Below are 16522 nucleotides of genomic sequence, written 5' to 3'. Positions count from 1 at the left end.
TGAAACATCTTCAGTGCCACACCCAAGTTATTCTATCACAGGGATGTCTGATTGCACAATGTGCACTCTGTTGTGTTGCACTATAATTTGTAAATGCACATTTACACCATCACTTGGTTCTGCTGGTAGTGCAGAGGATACATGTTTCGGAACTGTGATTGGAAATCATACAAATGTCATAAGACAGTGACAGTTGCTCTGGTAAATTTTCTTAGCTGTAACAAACACTGAAAACACTCCTGTGCTGGCAAACTAGTACATTAATCTAAAAAAAAGAGTGGGCATCTGCACATGCAGCAGTAATACCCCTCATGAAGGTCTTTACAGAGCTATGTATAACAGTGTGTACACATGAGAAGTTGGTGTGTTGGTGTGAGAATGCTCTCTCCAGAGAGAGAATATGTCTTCACTCATATATTATTTGGGGTTTCAAACTATTCCGAGTTCATTTCAAGGTTTCAAACTCTTGGACATTATTTATAGCTGTTTAGCACATGCATGAGATGAGTTTGCAACCTCGAAATGAAAAGCAGCAGTAAAAAGCAACATCTGGTTTGTATTACTCCAGGTTGTGGATGTGCACAGTCTGCACTCGTACTTTGTTAATGAGAAATAAAACAACTCTTTGTCAGATTTAACCAGAAGCGAAATGTTCAATATAATACATCTATTATTCTTATAATTGTCACTATTTGAAAATTAATCCAAAACTGCAACGGGATGTTTAAATGCCTGTAAAGACTTGAAAGAAATACTGTGGTGCAATGGAATGAAGCAAACAAGCAGGAGCTTGTTCTTGTTTGGGCATGGTGCTCATGCCAAAGTGCAATGCCAAGGAGAGTACAGAACATACTGGCATATTGGAGGTGAGCTTTCAGCAGTGTTATGCCCAGTCTTGAATCAGGCCAGGTATCGACTGACATCATCCACATCTATAAAAACTGCTTCTAACTGGCAGCCCTGCAGGCTGTTGTTGAGCAAAACAAAAGCAATCTTTACAATTTTAAGTATAAAATGTGGAAAAACCCCCTGAAACTATGACTAACAAAAGAGCCAACACCTAAATACTGATTTTCGCCCAAGATAACAGAGAGAAAAGATAAAGAGGTGTGTGAGAAGAAGTTTGTTGGTTCAGAGTCAAATGGAAAAAAAAAATATTTTACTGATCCATCGTATAATGTTTACAATGCTGTGTCCTTGATAACTTAACAGGTTTGACCAGCATGGTATGGCCCTGAGGTTGAAAATTTGCCAGATTTGATTGAATAACTAACCTGAGGCTGACAGTAACGGGTGTGACTGTTTCACAATTTACAATACACTTCGTAGAAATAAAGATAAAGGTTCACATGGATGTTCTGTCTTCAAGCACATTAATATGGTGCACGGGAATAATGAATGAATGAAATAATGAAGCTATTGTAAGAGGACTGCACATAGTTGTTAGGTTTGAATGAATTCAGTAAATTGCCTAACAAAATGGGATTAAGTTTAATCCCTCTTTCTCCTTTTCGTTACACAAAATGAACCTGAAGGGTGTGTGTAATGGGTGGGGCAGAGCAACCATTTTAGGTAATGCTCCTCCCTTCAGTCCTGCTCGCCCCCACCCTGGAGGCAGAAGCAGCCGCCTTGTGCAGGATAAAAAGGGGAGAGAGGTAGAGCTGTACATCTCAATCCATCTCATCCTCTCCAAATCAGGCAGATCTCCTGAGCAGTCTTCGCAATGTCAAGAAACATTACTTTTTCCTCCTCAGGTAGCTATGCAAGAAGTGGCTATGGTGGAGGTGGAGGAATGGGAGGAAGCTCAGTGAGAAAGTCTTATTCTAGCAGTGTTCATGGTGGTGCAGGTGGCACAAAAATCTCTATGTCTTCCATCGGTTTTGGTGGTAGAATAGGTGGAGGTAGTGGTGGTAGTTTTGCTTATGGCCTGGGAGCAGGTGCAGGCTTTGGCGGAGGTGATGGCATGGACCTCCATGTAGGGGCCAATGAGAAGGCCACCATGCAGAACCTGAACGACCGTCTGGCCTGCTACCTGGAGAAAGTGCGCGCGCTTGAGAAGGCCAACGCTGAGCTGGAGCTCAAGATCCGCAATTTCTTGGAGAGCAAGACCTCCCCCACTGCCCGTGACTACTCAGCTTTCGAGGCCACCATTGCTGACCTGCAGGGAAAGGTATGTCACATGACATCTGATTCCTGAATGAGATACCAAAGCATGTCACACTATAATTTATCATAGAATGCAACTATCAGATTAATATGTATAAAATGATGCACTGGAACTTTAAATTACTGAAATAGAAAAGCTTACGTGAATGCATAATTTTGTAGAGACCATTACTATCCTTGTGTTGCATGCACTGCTTTTGTTAAGTGTTGTAAGCAGCATACTTAACGTCTACAGAGCCTCTTTGCAGTTGCAGACAGTTAGATAAAAGAATTGTACTAACGAAATAAAACCTTGCTTCATCACACAGATCCAGGACGCCACCCGTGTCAATGGAGGCATCTATCTGGCCATTGACAATGCAAAACTGGCTGCAGACGACTTCAGAACCAAGTAAGTATCAGGATGAACGACAGAAAGTGTCTCAAACACAGAAAAAAAAGTTAAATTACTCTGAAGAAATACATGGAATATGTACACAGTGATGCTGAGGTGCAAATTTCTGATCTTTTGCTGCCTCACAGGTACGAGAATGAGCTCGCCATGCGTCAGTCAGTGGAGGCAGATATCGCCGGTCTGAAGAGACTGTTGGATGAGCTGACACTAGCCAGGTCAGACCTGGAGATGCAGATAGAAGGCCTCAGGGAGGAGCTCATCTTCCTCAAAAAGAACCACGAGGAGGTAAAAACACTTGACATCTGAGTCATCTGAGTGGATTTGCATTTTATTTGCTCTTTTGAATGTAGAATAAAATTTCCTCCAACAACTCAGCAAACATCCACCATTTTACCGAACTCCTCTTCTTCAACAGGAATTGGCAGCCATGAGAGGCCAGATGAGTGGACAGATCAACGTGGAGGTGGACGCAACAGACCAGCCAGACCTGACCACTATTATGGAGGAGATCCGTGAGCAGTATGAGGCTCTGGCTGCCAAGAACCAGAAAGAACTTGAAGCGTGGTTCCAAGCAAAAGTAAGACTGGACAACATCCTGGTTGTGATATCAGTTGACATTGCCTATTTACAGTGTTATGTGTGTAACATATGTAGTTATACATGACACTGATGTTCTCAAATATCTACTGCAGTCAGACGCGCTGAACAAGGAGGTGGCAGTCAGCACAGAAACTCTCCAAACGTCCAAGTCAGAAATCTCTGAGATCCGTCGCACACTGCAGGGCCTGGAGATCGAGCTACAGTCCCAACTGAGCATGGTAAATGATAATAACCTCAGGCAACTCTTACACACAATTTGACACACCCACGCTATTTTTCAGTTTATTTATTTCTCCTTTGTCCCTCTCCTCCTCCTCCTCCTCCTCCAGAAAGCGTCCCTGGAAGGCACTTTAGCTGAAACAGAGACACGCTATGCCATGCAGCTCCAAGGCCTCCAGAATCAGGTGACTAACTTGGAAGAGCAACTGATGCAGCTTCGCTGTGACATGGAAAGACAGAGCCAAGAATACCAAATGCTGCTGGACATAAAGACACGGCTGGAGCTGGAGATCGCAGAATACAGGAGGCTGTTGGACGGAGAGGGCAGGTAATATGTCTGCAAAGAACAACTCTATTCTTTCATTATAAACTAATCACTAACTTTGTAAACTTAAGTATCATTGATCTTTAATGCAAGCAATGTAATTCTCCCCCTCCACAGTGCCACTACTGGAGGCAGTACAAGGACCTCCTCCAGCAGGGTGGTAGTGGTCACAGAGGAGCTGAAGGACGGCAAGGTGGTGTCCTCCTCTACCACCTCCGCCTAATCTGTCTCGAGCAGCAAAAGCAACACAAGGGGCCTGAAGAACACAAGCGCAACTTATAAATCTAATACTTTCTTCACATACGCATGTGAATGCAATAAAAGGCTGCCAGTTTGCTGACTACCATGGTGTCCTGTTTGACTTATTTGTGTCTTAATTTCAAATGATGTCTTGAAAGTGGTCTGGTTTTGAAATGAACCAAAGGTCTTATATAACGACATATTTCATCTTCATCCTGACAAGAGCTACTTTAGGTATTTGGTAGGTCTGAGATCATTCTTACAGATAACCTATGTGTTTAAAACCTGCTGAATGAAACAATAAAAGCTTGAGGCTGTAGCCACATTATGTCCTTGATGTAAGAGGGTAGACATTGAGGCCGTGAATATAAAGTTGCTTAATATGCATCCTGAGACTAGTTGGTAAAATCACAGCAAAGAGTAATAATGCTCTCTTCTCTCCTCAACAATTTCCTCTGAGATACCAGTGAGTTCAGGACTTAAGGCCCCAGAGGCTACACAGTGTTCAGCAATATAGCAGTACAGTCATACAGCTTTAAGGCAGAACATGTGTTCACAAACAGCATGCATGCTTCAGTAAATGAAGATTTTAAACCATTTGAAAACACATTTTTAGGCGTGCAGCTATACCTACAATGTGGCATTGTAGCCTTAATGCCTCACAACAAATGAGTCCTGGGTTTCTGGCTTCCTCCAGCAGTCCTTTCAAACTTTTCGATGTGAGCATGAATTCCACTCTCTGGTTGTTAGACTCGATTGGCAACTTGTCAAGGGTGTTTGCTCTACTTTCACTCAATGCATGCTGGTATAGGTCCCAGCCTTTCATTAAAGCTGCATCAGCCAATGTCTGGCCACTACGGGGCAGAGCATGTATGTATTTTATGCAGTTGAACAAATATTAACCAATATGCTGAAATTCAGTAATACTCTACCCTGTTTGCACTTTGATGAGTCCCATAAAATGTTTTACTTACATTTCTTTCGTAATACTTATCTATGGGGGAAATGTTCTTTGAATACCAAGGGATGTTCAGTTGCACTACCACAGTTGGCCACTGAGACAAAAAGGCAGGAAGGCTGACTTGCCACACCTTATTAAACTGTTTTAGGCTGCGGTCGGAAAGTCTCTCCTATCGTCTATTCCTAATCACTATTCCTTGACCTCGGTGGGAAACGTCACGAGGTCAAGGAAAGATGAGTAGGAGAATTCATAAGGACTTAGGAAAAGAGAACCACGGAGCTGAGAAAATCCGACCGCACTTACGCTGGGCTACGTCATCATGCGACGGCGGATGTTACTGACGTGGGTCTGCTGTGGTGAAACCACAATGTTCTGAAGATGGACTACAAAATGCACACGATGAGAACATATGGGGCGTACGTTCTCATGTTGTTTCAGGCAGGATATATAAACGTAGACAACACGGTGAAAGATATTGTTTAATTACTAAGGTCGGAATTGAATTAAAAAAAAGGAATATAGGCTGCCAGCCACAAACTGAAACGAAATTGTCACATTGAGAATGTTTGCTCACACTCACCCATCTGAATCCCAAGTAGTAAAATGAATTAATGATATTACTAAAGGCTGGCAATACAACAACGCTCAAATGAATAAATGACTGATGCAAACTGAGCATATGTTACGGTGCGTGTCCCCTCCGTCCACAGCTGTGTTCAGCTTGTTTGTTTTATAACAGGATAAACAAATATTAAATGCATTATTTTGTTTGTCCGTGTGAATAAAAAAAATAATGGAAATCCACGTGCTTTTTCCATTTTCTTCTTCAAATGGGCAATTGGAGGCGAAATTAGACCACAACCAGTAATTAACTTGTGTTTCGCCTTTATTGTTAAATCAATATTATGCGCCCCTACTGCATAGATAGACAGATAAATAACAAATAATATTAATATTAATAATAAAAGGGACGCTGCTGTGCCTCGTGCGTAAATGCGCACAGCGTCTCTCTTTATGGGGAAACGCGCTTATTGTTTCTGCTGCGGGGTGGGGTGGGGTGCTCGCTGCAGGTATTTAATAACCTCAGGCAGATATCTTTTAACGTTACAGTCTTTTGTATTTTGATCCTTCCACTGTAGCTCTGCAGGGAAACACTGTACAGGGGAATAAAAAGTGGGACGCAGTAGCTTAATCGATTATTTAAATCTCCAGATATGCCAAGTATATGCGCATTTACGCACGAGGCACAGCAGCGTTACTTCATTGATTATCTATTTTTTTTGGATTCAATTTTATTTATATAGTGCCAAATCACAACAAAAGTCATCTCAGGGCACTTCACACATAGAGCAGGTCTAGATAATACTCTTGAATCTATCTATCTATCTATCTATCTATCTATCTATCTATCTAGGCCATAAGCATAGCCGATGCCAAAGTTTTGGGATGCAGTAGGGGCAGATAATATAGATATAACAATAAAGGCGAAAAACAGGTAGGTTTCTGGTTTTGGTTTAATTTCTATATCGATTAGCCATTTGAAGACGAAAATGGGAAAAGCACGTGGATTTCCGTTTTTTCTCATTCACACGAAAATCGGAAAATTAAAATGATGCATTGTATATTTGCATTTTTGTTTATCCTGTTATAAAAAAAAGTTAAACAAAGCTGTGGACGGAGGGTACACCAATAGTAGCGAAACGTTCGTAGTTCGCATCTAAGTTTAATATAATGTTGAAAGTTGAAAAAATATATATGAACAAGTTATGGCATGAGATGTATAATGCTTCATAAACAGATCTGGTGATCTCCTTCCTTTCTCGGTCATGTTGAGCTTTTTCTTTCCTAATCATTTGAGTTTGTGAATGGTGCGTAAATATTGCCACCGCAATGACTTGTGGGATGGAATTATCTCCTTTCCTATCGCTTAGGAAGGTCCGATGTATCCTATGCTGAAGGAGATCTGAAAGGAAGCACTGAACCTCCTTTCCTTAGTGTTTAGAGAATTCGAACAGCTCTTATCATGGTGGCCGCTAAAATACTTCCGGGTCATTTCGCTCAGCTAGGAACCTTCCTAAGCAAAAAAGACTTTCCGACCGCAGCCTTCGTATTGTGTGCCCATGAGACTGAGGCATTATTGTAGTACTTGAGATCATTCTTGGTCTTGAGACCACATTTTGAAGTTTTCAGTGTAGTCTTGGAATCGACTGCATTTTTGTCTTGGTTTCAAGACCGTTTAAGACCACAGCTGCGGGGATATCACTAAATTCCCTGTGCACAGTCAAATTTACCATCACTGTGACTACCTGCTTCAAATCTAATTCAAAATCTGTGTTACACTTTACAGCTATCATCCCTCCCCATCCTCCCTCACATGCACTCCAAGAAAGTGAATGCAGGCTTCACCTTTGGGGAGCTGTTATGTCATGGTCAGTCTATGGTAAGGAGGAGAGGAATGAAGGAGGGAATGTGGATCTCTATGCTCAATTTGAGGAGTGCATGGTTTGCATATTCCACATTTTACCGTATATGTATCCTGCAGTGTGGAACTTGTTCTGGTCTGCTCTTGGTTTTGACTTAACCCCTTAGGGTCTTGGTCTGGACTCTAACACTGGTCTTGGTCATGACTGGGTCTCAGTTTAGGTGGTCTTGACTACAACACTAGGCGAAGATCTCTCAAATTATCAGGCATATTGTCCCAATACAGTAGTTGGCACAGCTGTTAGAGAACAGAACATCATTATAATCCTATTGTTGCCTTAGCCACCGCATTAATGTAAGACCAATATCAATTGGCCTTTTAGCTCTGGTTTGGTCTCCACCAACCTTGGAGAAATGTTTGGGTCTTAAATGTTAGAATTTCTTAACCAGCTAGTGACTAATCTTGTACTAGCACTGTACTGTCGTTGAGTTTTTTGTAAATTTGACTGCCATTTGGTGCTGGGTAATAGGTAACGTGTACTGAATCTATATGGACATGTCTGCTACAAAAACACACAGCAAGTCATAGAACAATGGGCTAAACAAGCCTAAAAAATAGCCCCTTAAAGATGCAGAATAATAACTCTCTGTTGGTTTGTTACTATGAGTGATCCCAGTCTTACAACATATTTGATCCATTATTAAAGTAAAAGTCTGGATTAAAGCAGCTTTAAGAACACATGAATGAGAAAGTCCAAGCTATCTGCAGCCATAGCCTGTCTGATACGTAGCCTACTGGACAAAAACATTCATTATATATCAGCGAGGGACAACAATAGAAATGTGGGATATTCTGGTCATTATAAAATAGAAAAAAACACACAAGAATATTTAATTCAACTGCATGATCTTTATTTATTTTTGCCTCTAATTCATGACTCAATCTCATCCACGTCCACATCAACGGTCTTGCTGCTCTCGACCACCCTTCCGTCCACAACTGTCTGCACCACTGTGATGACCTTTGTGACCACTGTGGAAAAGACACAACAATCGTAAACAAATCATCAAGCAGCACTTTATTGATAAAATGTGAATTATATGAATGTGAATAATTGCTTACCTTGTTTTGAACTGGTGATGGAGAGATAAAGAAAGAAGAAAACATTAGTCAAGAACATATCTACATTGTAATTAAACAGTTTTAACTGGAGTGAATATTTTTTCTCAATAATTTATAATTCCCCCATCCAGTCTTTTTTTCCTCTCTGTCACCAGGTCTCACCTCTCATCCTCGCCATCCAGCAACCTCCTGTACTCTGCGATCTCCAGCTCCAGCCGGGTCTTCAGGTCGAGCAGCATGTCGTACTCCTGCTTGTTGCTGGCGATGTTGGCGTGGAGCTGAGACAGCTGAGCCTCCAGGCTTGTGACCATGTTCTGCAGGCCTGCTAGCTGTGCAGCGTAGCGGGATTGAGTTTCTGCCAAGGTGCCCTCCAGGGATGCTTTCTGTTGTTGGGGAAGAAAGTTGTTAAGTGAGTTATCATTAAAATTCAGAGATGTTACTCGACGCTGGTAAAAATTTGTTGCCGTAAGTGTGTACCTAGCATTGTGTGGTTCTGGGTACTTTGGAATTACTCTTATTTTCTTTCTTGCCAAGAGTTGGACAAGAAATTGACACCACTAACATATCTACACGCTAAGTATGGAGCATGCAGCTAGTTCGCTTATAGCTTAGCATTAAGACTGTAATTGGGGACACAGCTGGCTCAGTGTGAGGGTAACAAAATCTGTCTACCAGCATTTTTAAAGCCAACAAATCACATTACACCATGTAAGTTTAGTGTCAGTGTAAAAGAGACACCTTGCAGACTCTTGATAGTTACTGCCTTCAAACTCACAGCTAAGCTAAGCTAACCTGCTGCTGGATGAAACTTTGTTTTTACCGACAGAAAGCTAAAAAGCATTTCTTTAAACATCTGCAGTGTTGTTCCAATGTGTAGTAGCATCACAGTGCACAGTGTCACATCCGCTATATGTTGACATACCATGCTCAGATTGGACTGCAGGTCAATCTGTAGCCTCTGTAGCATGCTCTTCAAGTCCTTAATCTCTGACCGGGACGTCACCAGAGTTTCTGTGTGTGTGATCACTTCCTGCTCCACTGCTGCCATCTGGAAAAATCAGAGAAACAAACATGAATTGTTTTACCCAACAACTGTGGTAGATAACTCACATACTACTAAGATAAATAAGCTCAAGTTGACTCTTTAAAGGTTGTCGAGGTGTCTGTGTTTTGAGCAGCTGTAACTTCTCACCTTGTTCTGGTACCACATGTCAAGGTCCTTGCGGTTCTTGCCGATCACGCCCTCGTAGTGTTCCCTGATCTCGGACATAACCTGGTTGAGGTCTGTAGAGGGAGAAGCATCCACGGCCACGTTGACCTGGCCGCCCATCTGACTCCTCAGCAGAGCCAACTCCTGCAGAGGTCAAAGGTCAACACCTCAGTCAGCCGAGGTAATAACTTCAAATAATTCACGTTTTTGTTTATTAAAACAAGAGCATCCAGTGTTAACTTTGTGTGTGTGTGTGTGTGTGTGTGTGTGTGTGTGTGAGAGAGAGACAAACAGTAGCAATGAGCTAATGGAAGAAGAGAAGAATACAAGGAAGTTTGCAGAGGGAAGAGGGGCCACGTTGGGACAAAAGAAGAAGGCGGCAGACCTCTTTGTAAAAACATTAAACCAACATGGGACTTCCTCAGTATTATCAGAGGCAAGACAGAGGTCACTTGTGCAAACTCTGAGCAGCTCAGGCCACAATAGATGGCTATAAAAAATGGTGACAACTTTTCCTTACAGTGAATAGCTGCTTGTGTTTGGCAGCTGCTGAGAAGATGGATAATGATGAGTTTAATCAATCACCAGTGTGCTAACTCGCGTTCAGGATTTGTGCATACACAGAGAGTGTGTTGGCTTGTGTGCAGGAATGTTTCAAGGGTGGTGACGGATGTAAACTCAACAGTTTTGCATCAACAAATCTTGGATTGGTTAAAATGGGTGCACTGCTGCTCCCTCATCTATACACACTCACCTCTTCATGATTCCTCTTGAGCATGATGAGCTCGTCCTTCAGGGACTCATACTGGGTCTCCAGATCCATTTTGGCCAGGTTCATCTCATCCAGCACCTTCTTCAGCCCGTTGATGTCTGCCTCCACAGTCATCCTCATGGCCAGCTCGTTCTCATACCTGATGAGGAGGATAGCACACAGGAGGAGAGGTCAGAGAGTGAAGTTTCACTTGTGTGGCATTGTAGAGAGGGGCAGGGGAAAACACTCACTTCATCTTAAAGTCATCAGCAGCCAGTTTTGCGTTGTCAATGTCCAGGATTGTCTTGGCATTGAGCCTGGAGGCAATGCGAATCTGAGAAGAACAAAAACAGGGAAACAAGTCAAAAGGAGTACAATCAAGCTCATGATTCATACTGCTTTGCAAGCAAATATAGGATTTTTGAGACCAACATTGAAACTGCTATCTGAGGGTTTAAAAAAAACTTACTCAGTATTCTGATTTATTTAATGGTTGAAATTCAATTTCTACAAAGGGATCCCTTAAAAATTTGGCTCTTATAGAGTTGGAATGTGACACAAAACTTAAATATCAAAATGTAAGTAAATAAAATTATATATGAAACATTTATTGTTGATTAAATCAAGAAGAAATACATATGCAGCCTTTGTAAAATCTATGTACTCTAAAAATACTGGCTCATAATATGAACTTTTGACTGCATCCGTTGGACTCCACTGTAAACCTACACCGCATGTGCTTGGAAAGACACTGAACACTGTTGGCAGGATGTGACGCACTGTTGGAATGAATCTGGTGTGAAAAATACTTCCGTACTGTTTTCTGTTTGTGACGTGCTTCCTGATAAGATAACCTACTTCTACACTTTGCCGAAGATGGGCTTGCTGGCTCTCTAACTCAAATGTCAACTGTCAACTGCCCACATACTGCACATACCAACAGATTGCTACATCTTCCCAATGCCGTCGCAGTGAAAGATCAAAAGAAAAAGATAACACAAAATCACACACACATCTCCTGTCTCTTACCTTGTCCTTCAGGTCGTCAATGGTGGCGAGGTAGCTGGTGTAGTCGTGGCAGATGACGGTCCTACTCTGGTACCACTCTCTGATCTGTTTGTCCAGGCGGTCATTCTCCTTCTCCAGGGTGCGCACCTTCTCCAGGTAGGAGGCCAGGCGGTCATTCAGATTCTGCATTGTGGCCTTCTCGTTGGCCCCGACGTGGAGGTCCAGGCCATCGGCCAGGTTGAAGCCCCCGGAGGATGAACCGTAGCTCTGCTGGGATGAGGAGATACGGGTGCCACGGCCTCCTGCTCCACCGTAGACGCTCATGGTCCTCTGGCCGTAGGATCTGGTGCTGAGAGACATGCTGGAAGGTCTGAATCTGGCTCAGGTGGGATCACTGGAGATGATCTGCAGTTGAAAGCATCACTTTGGTCTCCTTGGTTATATAGCTGTCACAAGCTGCAAAGTGGGAAGGGCTAGCAGGGGTAGTTGAAAGGGAAGAATGCGGCTCACAGACTAACCCCCTACTCCTCCATGCAATCTCTTCATCAGCGTGGGTGTGGTGACTGGTGGGTAGGGTATCATCCACCTTACTTCAGGTTGAACCCGTGATTCCACATTTTATCGTTTCTCAATGGAAGGGCATTCCTCGAATACTGCTCTGTTCACTTTTTCCGGAGTCTTGAACCACTGGCAGTTTGTAATTAGAGGCTTCCTTGTTTTGATGTCAGGTTTGGAGAGGCAGACACGTATACATTCAAATAATGCATTCCTATAAAAGAAGCCGCTATGTGTAACTATCTTGTAAAATATTCACTCACAGCAGTGACAGAATTTGCACATACCAGCGACAATGTCACCTCAGTGAAACTTGGGGCCAAATGTTGGGGGCAAGGCACTTCTGAGATGGCCAAAGTTATTTTTGTCACATCAGTGTCTAGGCAAGATGTCGACTGTGACGAGATTGAGATGATTAAGATATAGACAATATAACTTTATTAATGAAGGTACTTATATTTTTATTCAAGTATTACAGAACCAACATCCAGCCAACATAGTCTTATAAGAAGGTACTTAAACTAACCACAAGGGCAAGAGAAAAGAAAGCAAGCAGGACACACTGTACTGCAGTGATACTCAACTTAAGGCCTGGGGGCCAAATCTGGTCCATGATAAGGTACTGGGCGTTTTTGTAAGTAACAATGAAAATAAATTGATTCACACTAGGACATTTTTTGTACTTTAGTTGTGAATAAGGTGCCAAAATCAGCAAAATAGAGCTTGTTTCAAAAAGGTGGCAGGGGAGGATCCCCCCTGACCCCAGACCCTGCGCTAATCCCCAAATGTCACTGATCCAAGAAACACCCCTTGTGTACACTTGACCTGACAAAGACGAGTGAGGACAGCAAACATTGAAATGTTGAAAACAGGCAGTTCATTTATTATATATACTGATATATATGTTAACAATGTTTGTTTACTAAGTGGTTACTGGCTTCCTGTCATTTTGCAAAAGGGGCCCTCTGACAAAGCAGGTTGAGTACCCCTGCTGTTCTGCTTCAGTATGTGTCAAAACATATCAGCCATGAACTTAAATTAATCATACCGTGCTTTCATGCTGTGATGGTAATCCTTGGACAAAAACTGAGCAAAGTCAAACATATATGTTATGTTCAAACATGCTCTGCCATCTACACTCATCATGTCAAACAGAAAAAGCTGAGCACAAAGATTATGTTAGAATGAACAGCAGAATATTACAGTACCAACATCATCCTACTCACACCTGTTCTTTGTAAATGCACTTAAAGCTGTGGTTGGTAACGTTTAGAAAAAATAGTTGTTTTCATATTTGCTGAAACTGTCACTATATCCACATAGCACTGAATAACACAGATAATTCGATAAGAAAAATCATATTCCACTACCTACTCTATTGCCTTTTGGTGCTTCTGATGGCCTACAGCATGTAAACGAAAACAATCAGAGCCAAGGAGTCGCTAATGCAGCTGTCAGTCATGTCAACCACTGTTTATGAACTGCATTTAAACTGTCAAACTAGGCAACACTGGTTAAATATGAATCAAAAATTCACAAGTTTGTCTGGCTGGTAGGTGCTTGGTGCTTTGATCAAATATTTCCAACACGGAGGCCGGGTCACAAATGTTCTCATTTTCCAGCTAAACAGTGCACTAAAACATGTTTCTGAAAATAGTAGGTGAGTCACTTGTGGTCCATTCAGATTGGGCCCGTGACCCAATTTTAGACTGCGACCCACCAGTTGGGAACAATTGGGAACAATTGGGAAGCTACCTGGCAGAAGAAAAGTTGTTTGAATTAACCCTTCCTTTATGTGCAACATTAAAGAGCTGTGCTCAGTAATGCATCAATAATTATTATCTAGTAATGTAATATAGGCCATTCTGCACAGTTGGTACTTTTACTTTTGGGGCATAGGTACATTTGATGCTAATACTGTTGTACTTTTACTTAAGTAACATTTTGAATGCAGGACTTTTACTTTTAACAGAGTATTTTTACACTGAAGTATTGCTACTTTTACCTGAGTAAAAGATCTGAGCACTTCTTTCACCACTGCGGTTATCTGATTATCTGACTGCAGGCTGAGACACTGAGATTGAATGGATAGAACAGGAAAATTACTTTTCTTTGTTCAGTTTGTTTCCTCTCTAATTATGTATGGACATACCAGATGAGTTACTGACACCAAACTTGTTTCTGAAACTACACTCACCCGCTGTCACAGGCCGTCATTTAATCTAGTGTAACACTGGAAATAATGTGAAAACAACCTGTAATAATCACAAACAACTTCTTAAAGCCAACTTAGCAAAAATGTGCCAGAGGGTTGTATTAATTATAGCTGTAGCCTGCACATAAAAGAAGCACACCCCCATGCCAGTAAAAAATGATCACCTTCCTGTCTCTGTCATCAACATAGCCAACTGACTACCTCTATTGTCATTTCACAACTCCTCAGTTGGTAGTCACACTGATAAGCAGGGTGAGGCCTGAGGAGGGGATGAGGGATGGTTTGAACGCATCTGAAGAATTTCCCTCAGCCTGTTCCCTTAAAATTCATATGATGTAAAAAAACAACATAGAGGCAACTAACACGTATTTCACTCCTGTGACAGATGTCAAGTAGCAAAAATTATTAACGTGGGTTGATACCCGTTTGAAATCCTTGACTTGAAGTCCTAGATTTCTCAAATTTCAGACAGTGTTGTGTCTTAAGATTAACACCTAAAATACTAAGTTGTGATCATAAAGAGGCAACTCCAGTAGCAAAGATAAAATATTGAGTTACTATCATTATTCATAGGAGCAAAAGTATTTTGGATGGGGAGAGGAGTCAAGTCAGATGCTCGTGACATGATGATGGCATGCAGGGGACACATTTCCCTCAACATTTACAACATGTGCATTTGTCCCCAATAATAAAAACATGAAAGTAGCAGAGGACTTTTTCTTTGACAAACTGCTAGAACGTGACTCGTAGACACAACAATGCCTCCAGTAAAGTAGATGATAGCGGCAGAATGCAACCTCACAGGCAATGATTGCAATCTGCTGTTAAATGGAAAGAAGATGCAACTGTGCATGGTTCAAACAAGGAAGTACTATGATATTTCCACCATGCTGATGCAGAAAAGGAACAAATTAGTGCATAAAAAATCACGAGAATGCAGGAAATGAAGTGTTTGTGGCTCAAAATGTATAAGAGAAGATCCCTAGACCACCTGCTTAACATGCACTCTCACAAATGAGGAAAAAAAACACACCACGTTACCAAGATGATGGTAACAAGATAGCGTCCCATCGAACACACCTTTTTTTCCACAGAAGACATTCTGACCTGTCCCAGCAGGTGAAACAAGGATGTAATCAATTAAGAATGGCACCGTTCAATAAAGTGTCCCAGTTAGACAGCATACACAATCCCAAGGATTAATGTGTCTTCTCACACCTCTGCTTTTCTTGCTATGACATGTCAAACTGTCTACTGTCTGCTCAGGTCAACACAAGTTAAAGATCACCCAAGGCTAAATCTGTTTTTTTTTTTATTAACAACTGTTGCATAAATCTCATCTAAGGAATGTGGTTTTATTCTAGGATCTATAAATTAAGTTAATTCTTTTGACTTATAATTTTTGACTTATAAGTTTTACTGCTTTAACTTTCTTTTCCCAGAGCTTTGCAGGCTTAACCACTTTTCAACACTACAGTAAACATAGTGGCCTGTGAAACAACTTTCTCAATTTCACTTTAATCCTTTTAGACGTCTTCTTTCGCTCATTGTTGAAAAGATCTTTTGTTCTCTTAATCATGGGAGAAAAAAATGTCGCTCTGCCTGCCCTCTCAGTGCCACACCGATGTCTATGGTGCGTTTGCATTGCTTAGAGGTATTTCAGGTGTTGTAGCACTCCTTTATGTACTCATGCTTGCGCAAACAGTGTTTGTGATGTGGCAACATTTTTCTGCTGACTGTTCATAAAAGTAACTGCATTTGGAGGCAAGTATACACTTGAATCACAGAAAGTCAAAGAGATGAGATGATAAATGTTTTTAATGTTCAGGACAGAAACACAAAGTCAGACAGCAGCAGTATGAGAACATGAGGGTGTTACAGTGGGTGTAGAGGGACATACAGTGCCTGCAAGAAGTTTTCTTAACATTAAACTGAAGTGAATATGATGAGGAGTAGTGTTCACACTTTTACAAATAGATAAATGAATAATATGTTAAGAGTAAATAATTAATTGTAATGCAAGACAAATGACTATAGCTGTGTTCCATATCACAAACTTTTTCTTTGTACTTTTAGCAGGTACTGCAGCTGCCCTTACAAAGTCTGTACTGTTGCACGCAGTGCGCACAAATTCAGGACATACTACTTAGGGCGCATTCACACCAGGATAGTCCAGGAGACTCGGTTTGATTGGGCGGGGAATGCTGAAAAATTTCACACCTTCATTTGGTTTGGTTCACTTTCACACTGCACTTTTTAAAGCGGACCAAACCGCATGGACAATGTAACGCACTTACAACAGCTGCTTGTTTGGGGGCGGTATTGCCCAAACGA

The 16522-nt window shown here is 41.6% G+C and overlaps 2 protein-coding genes across 2 annotated transcripts; one reads left to right on the top strand and one right to left on the bottom strand.

The window, feature by feature from the left end:
- The first annotated feature begins 1668 nt into the window (after positions 1-1668).
- krt15 (keratin 15) lies at positions 1669-4047 on the top strand. Its single transcript, XM_049570925.1, has 7 exons — positions 1669-2170; positions 2475-2557; positions 2689-2845; positions 2976-3137; positions 3253-3378; positions 3490-3707; positions 3822-4047. The coding sequence occupies exons 1-7, from the start codon at positions 1724-1726 to the stop codon at positions 3925-3927; spliced, it is 1299 nt and encodes a 432-aa protein (XP_049426882.1). The 5' UTR covers positions 1669-1723; the 3' UTR covers positions 3928-4047.
- Positions 4048-8216: 4169 nt separating this feature from the next.
- Positions 8217-11846, bottom strand: krt98 (keratin 98). The gene is made up of 8 exons (XM_049570926.1): positions 11440-11846; positions 10662-10744; positions 10414-10570; positions 9642-9803; positions 9372-9497; positions 8612-8832; positions 8450-8460; positions 8217-8359 (listed from the first exon to the last, which is right to left on the bottom strand). Exons 1-8 carry the CDS (start codon positions 11776-11778, stop codon positions 8259-8261), a joined length of 1200 nt encoding a protein of 399 aa, XP_049426883.1. The 5' UTR covers positions 11779-11846; the 3' UTR covers positions 8217-8258.
- Between the last annotated feature and the right edge of the window lie 4676 nt (positions 11847-16522).

This window comes from Epinephelus fuscoguttatus, linkage group LG3, assembly GCF_011397635.1.
Source record: "Epinephelus fuscoguttatus linkage group LG3, E.fuscoguttatus.final_Chr_v1".
NCBI lineage: Eukaryota > Metazoa > Chordata > Actinopteri > Perciformes > Serranidae > Epinephelus > Epinephelus fuscoguttatus.
This window is presented reverse-complemented; position numbering and strand designations above follow the sequence as displayed.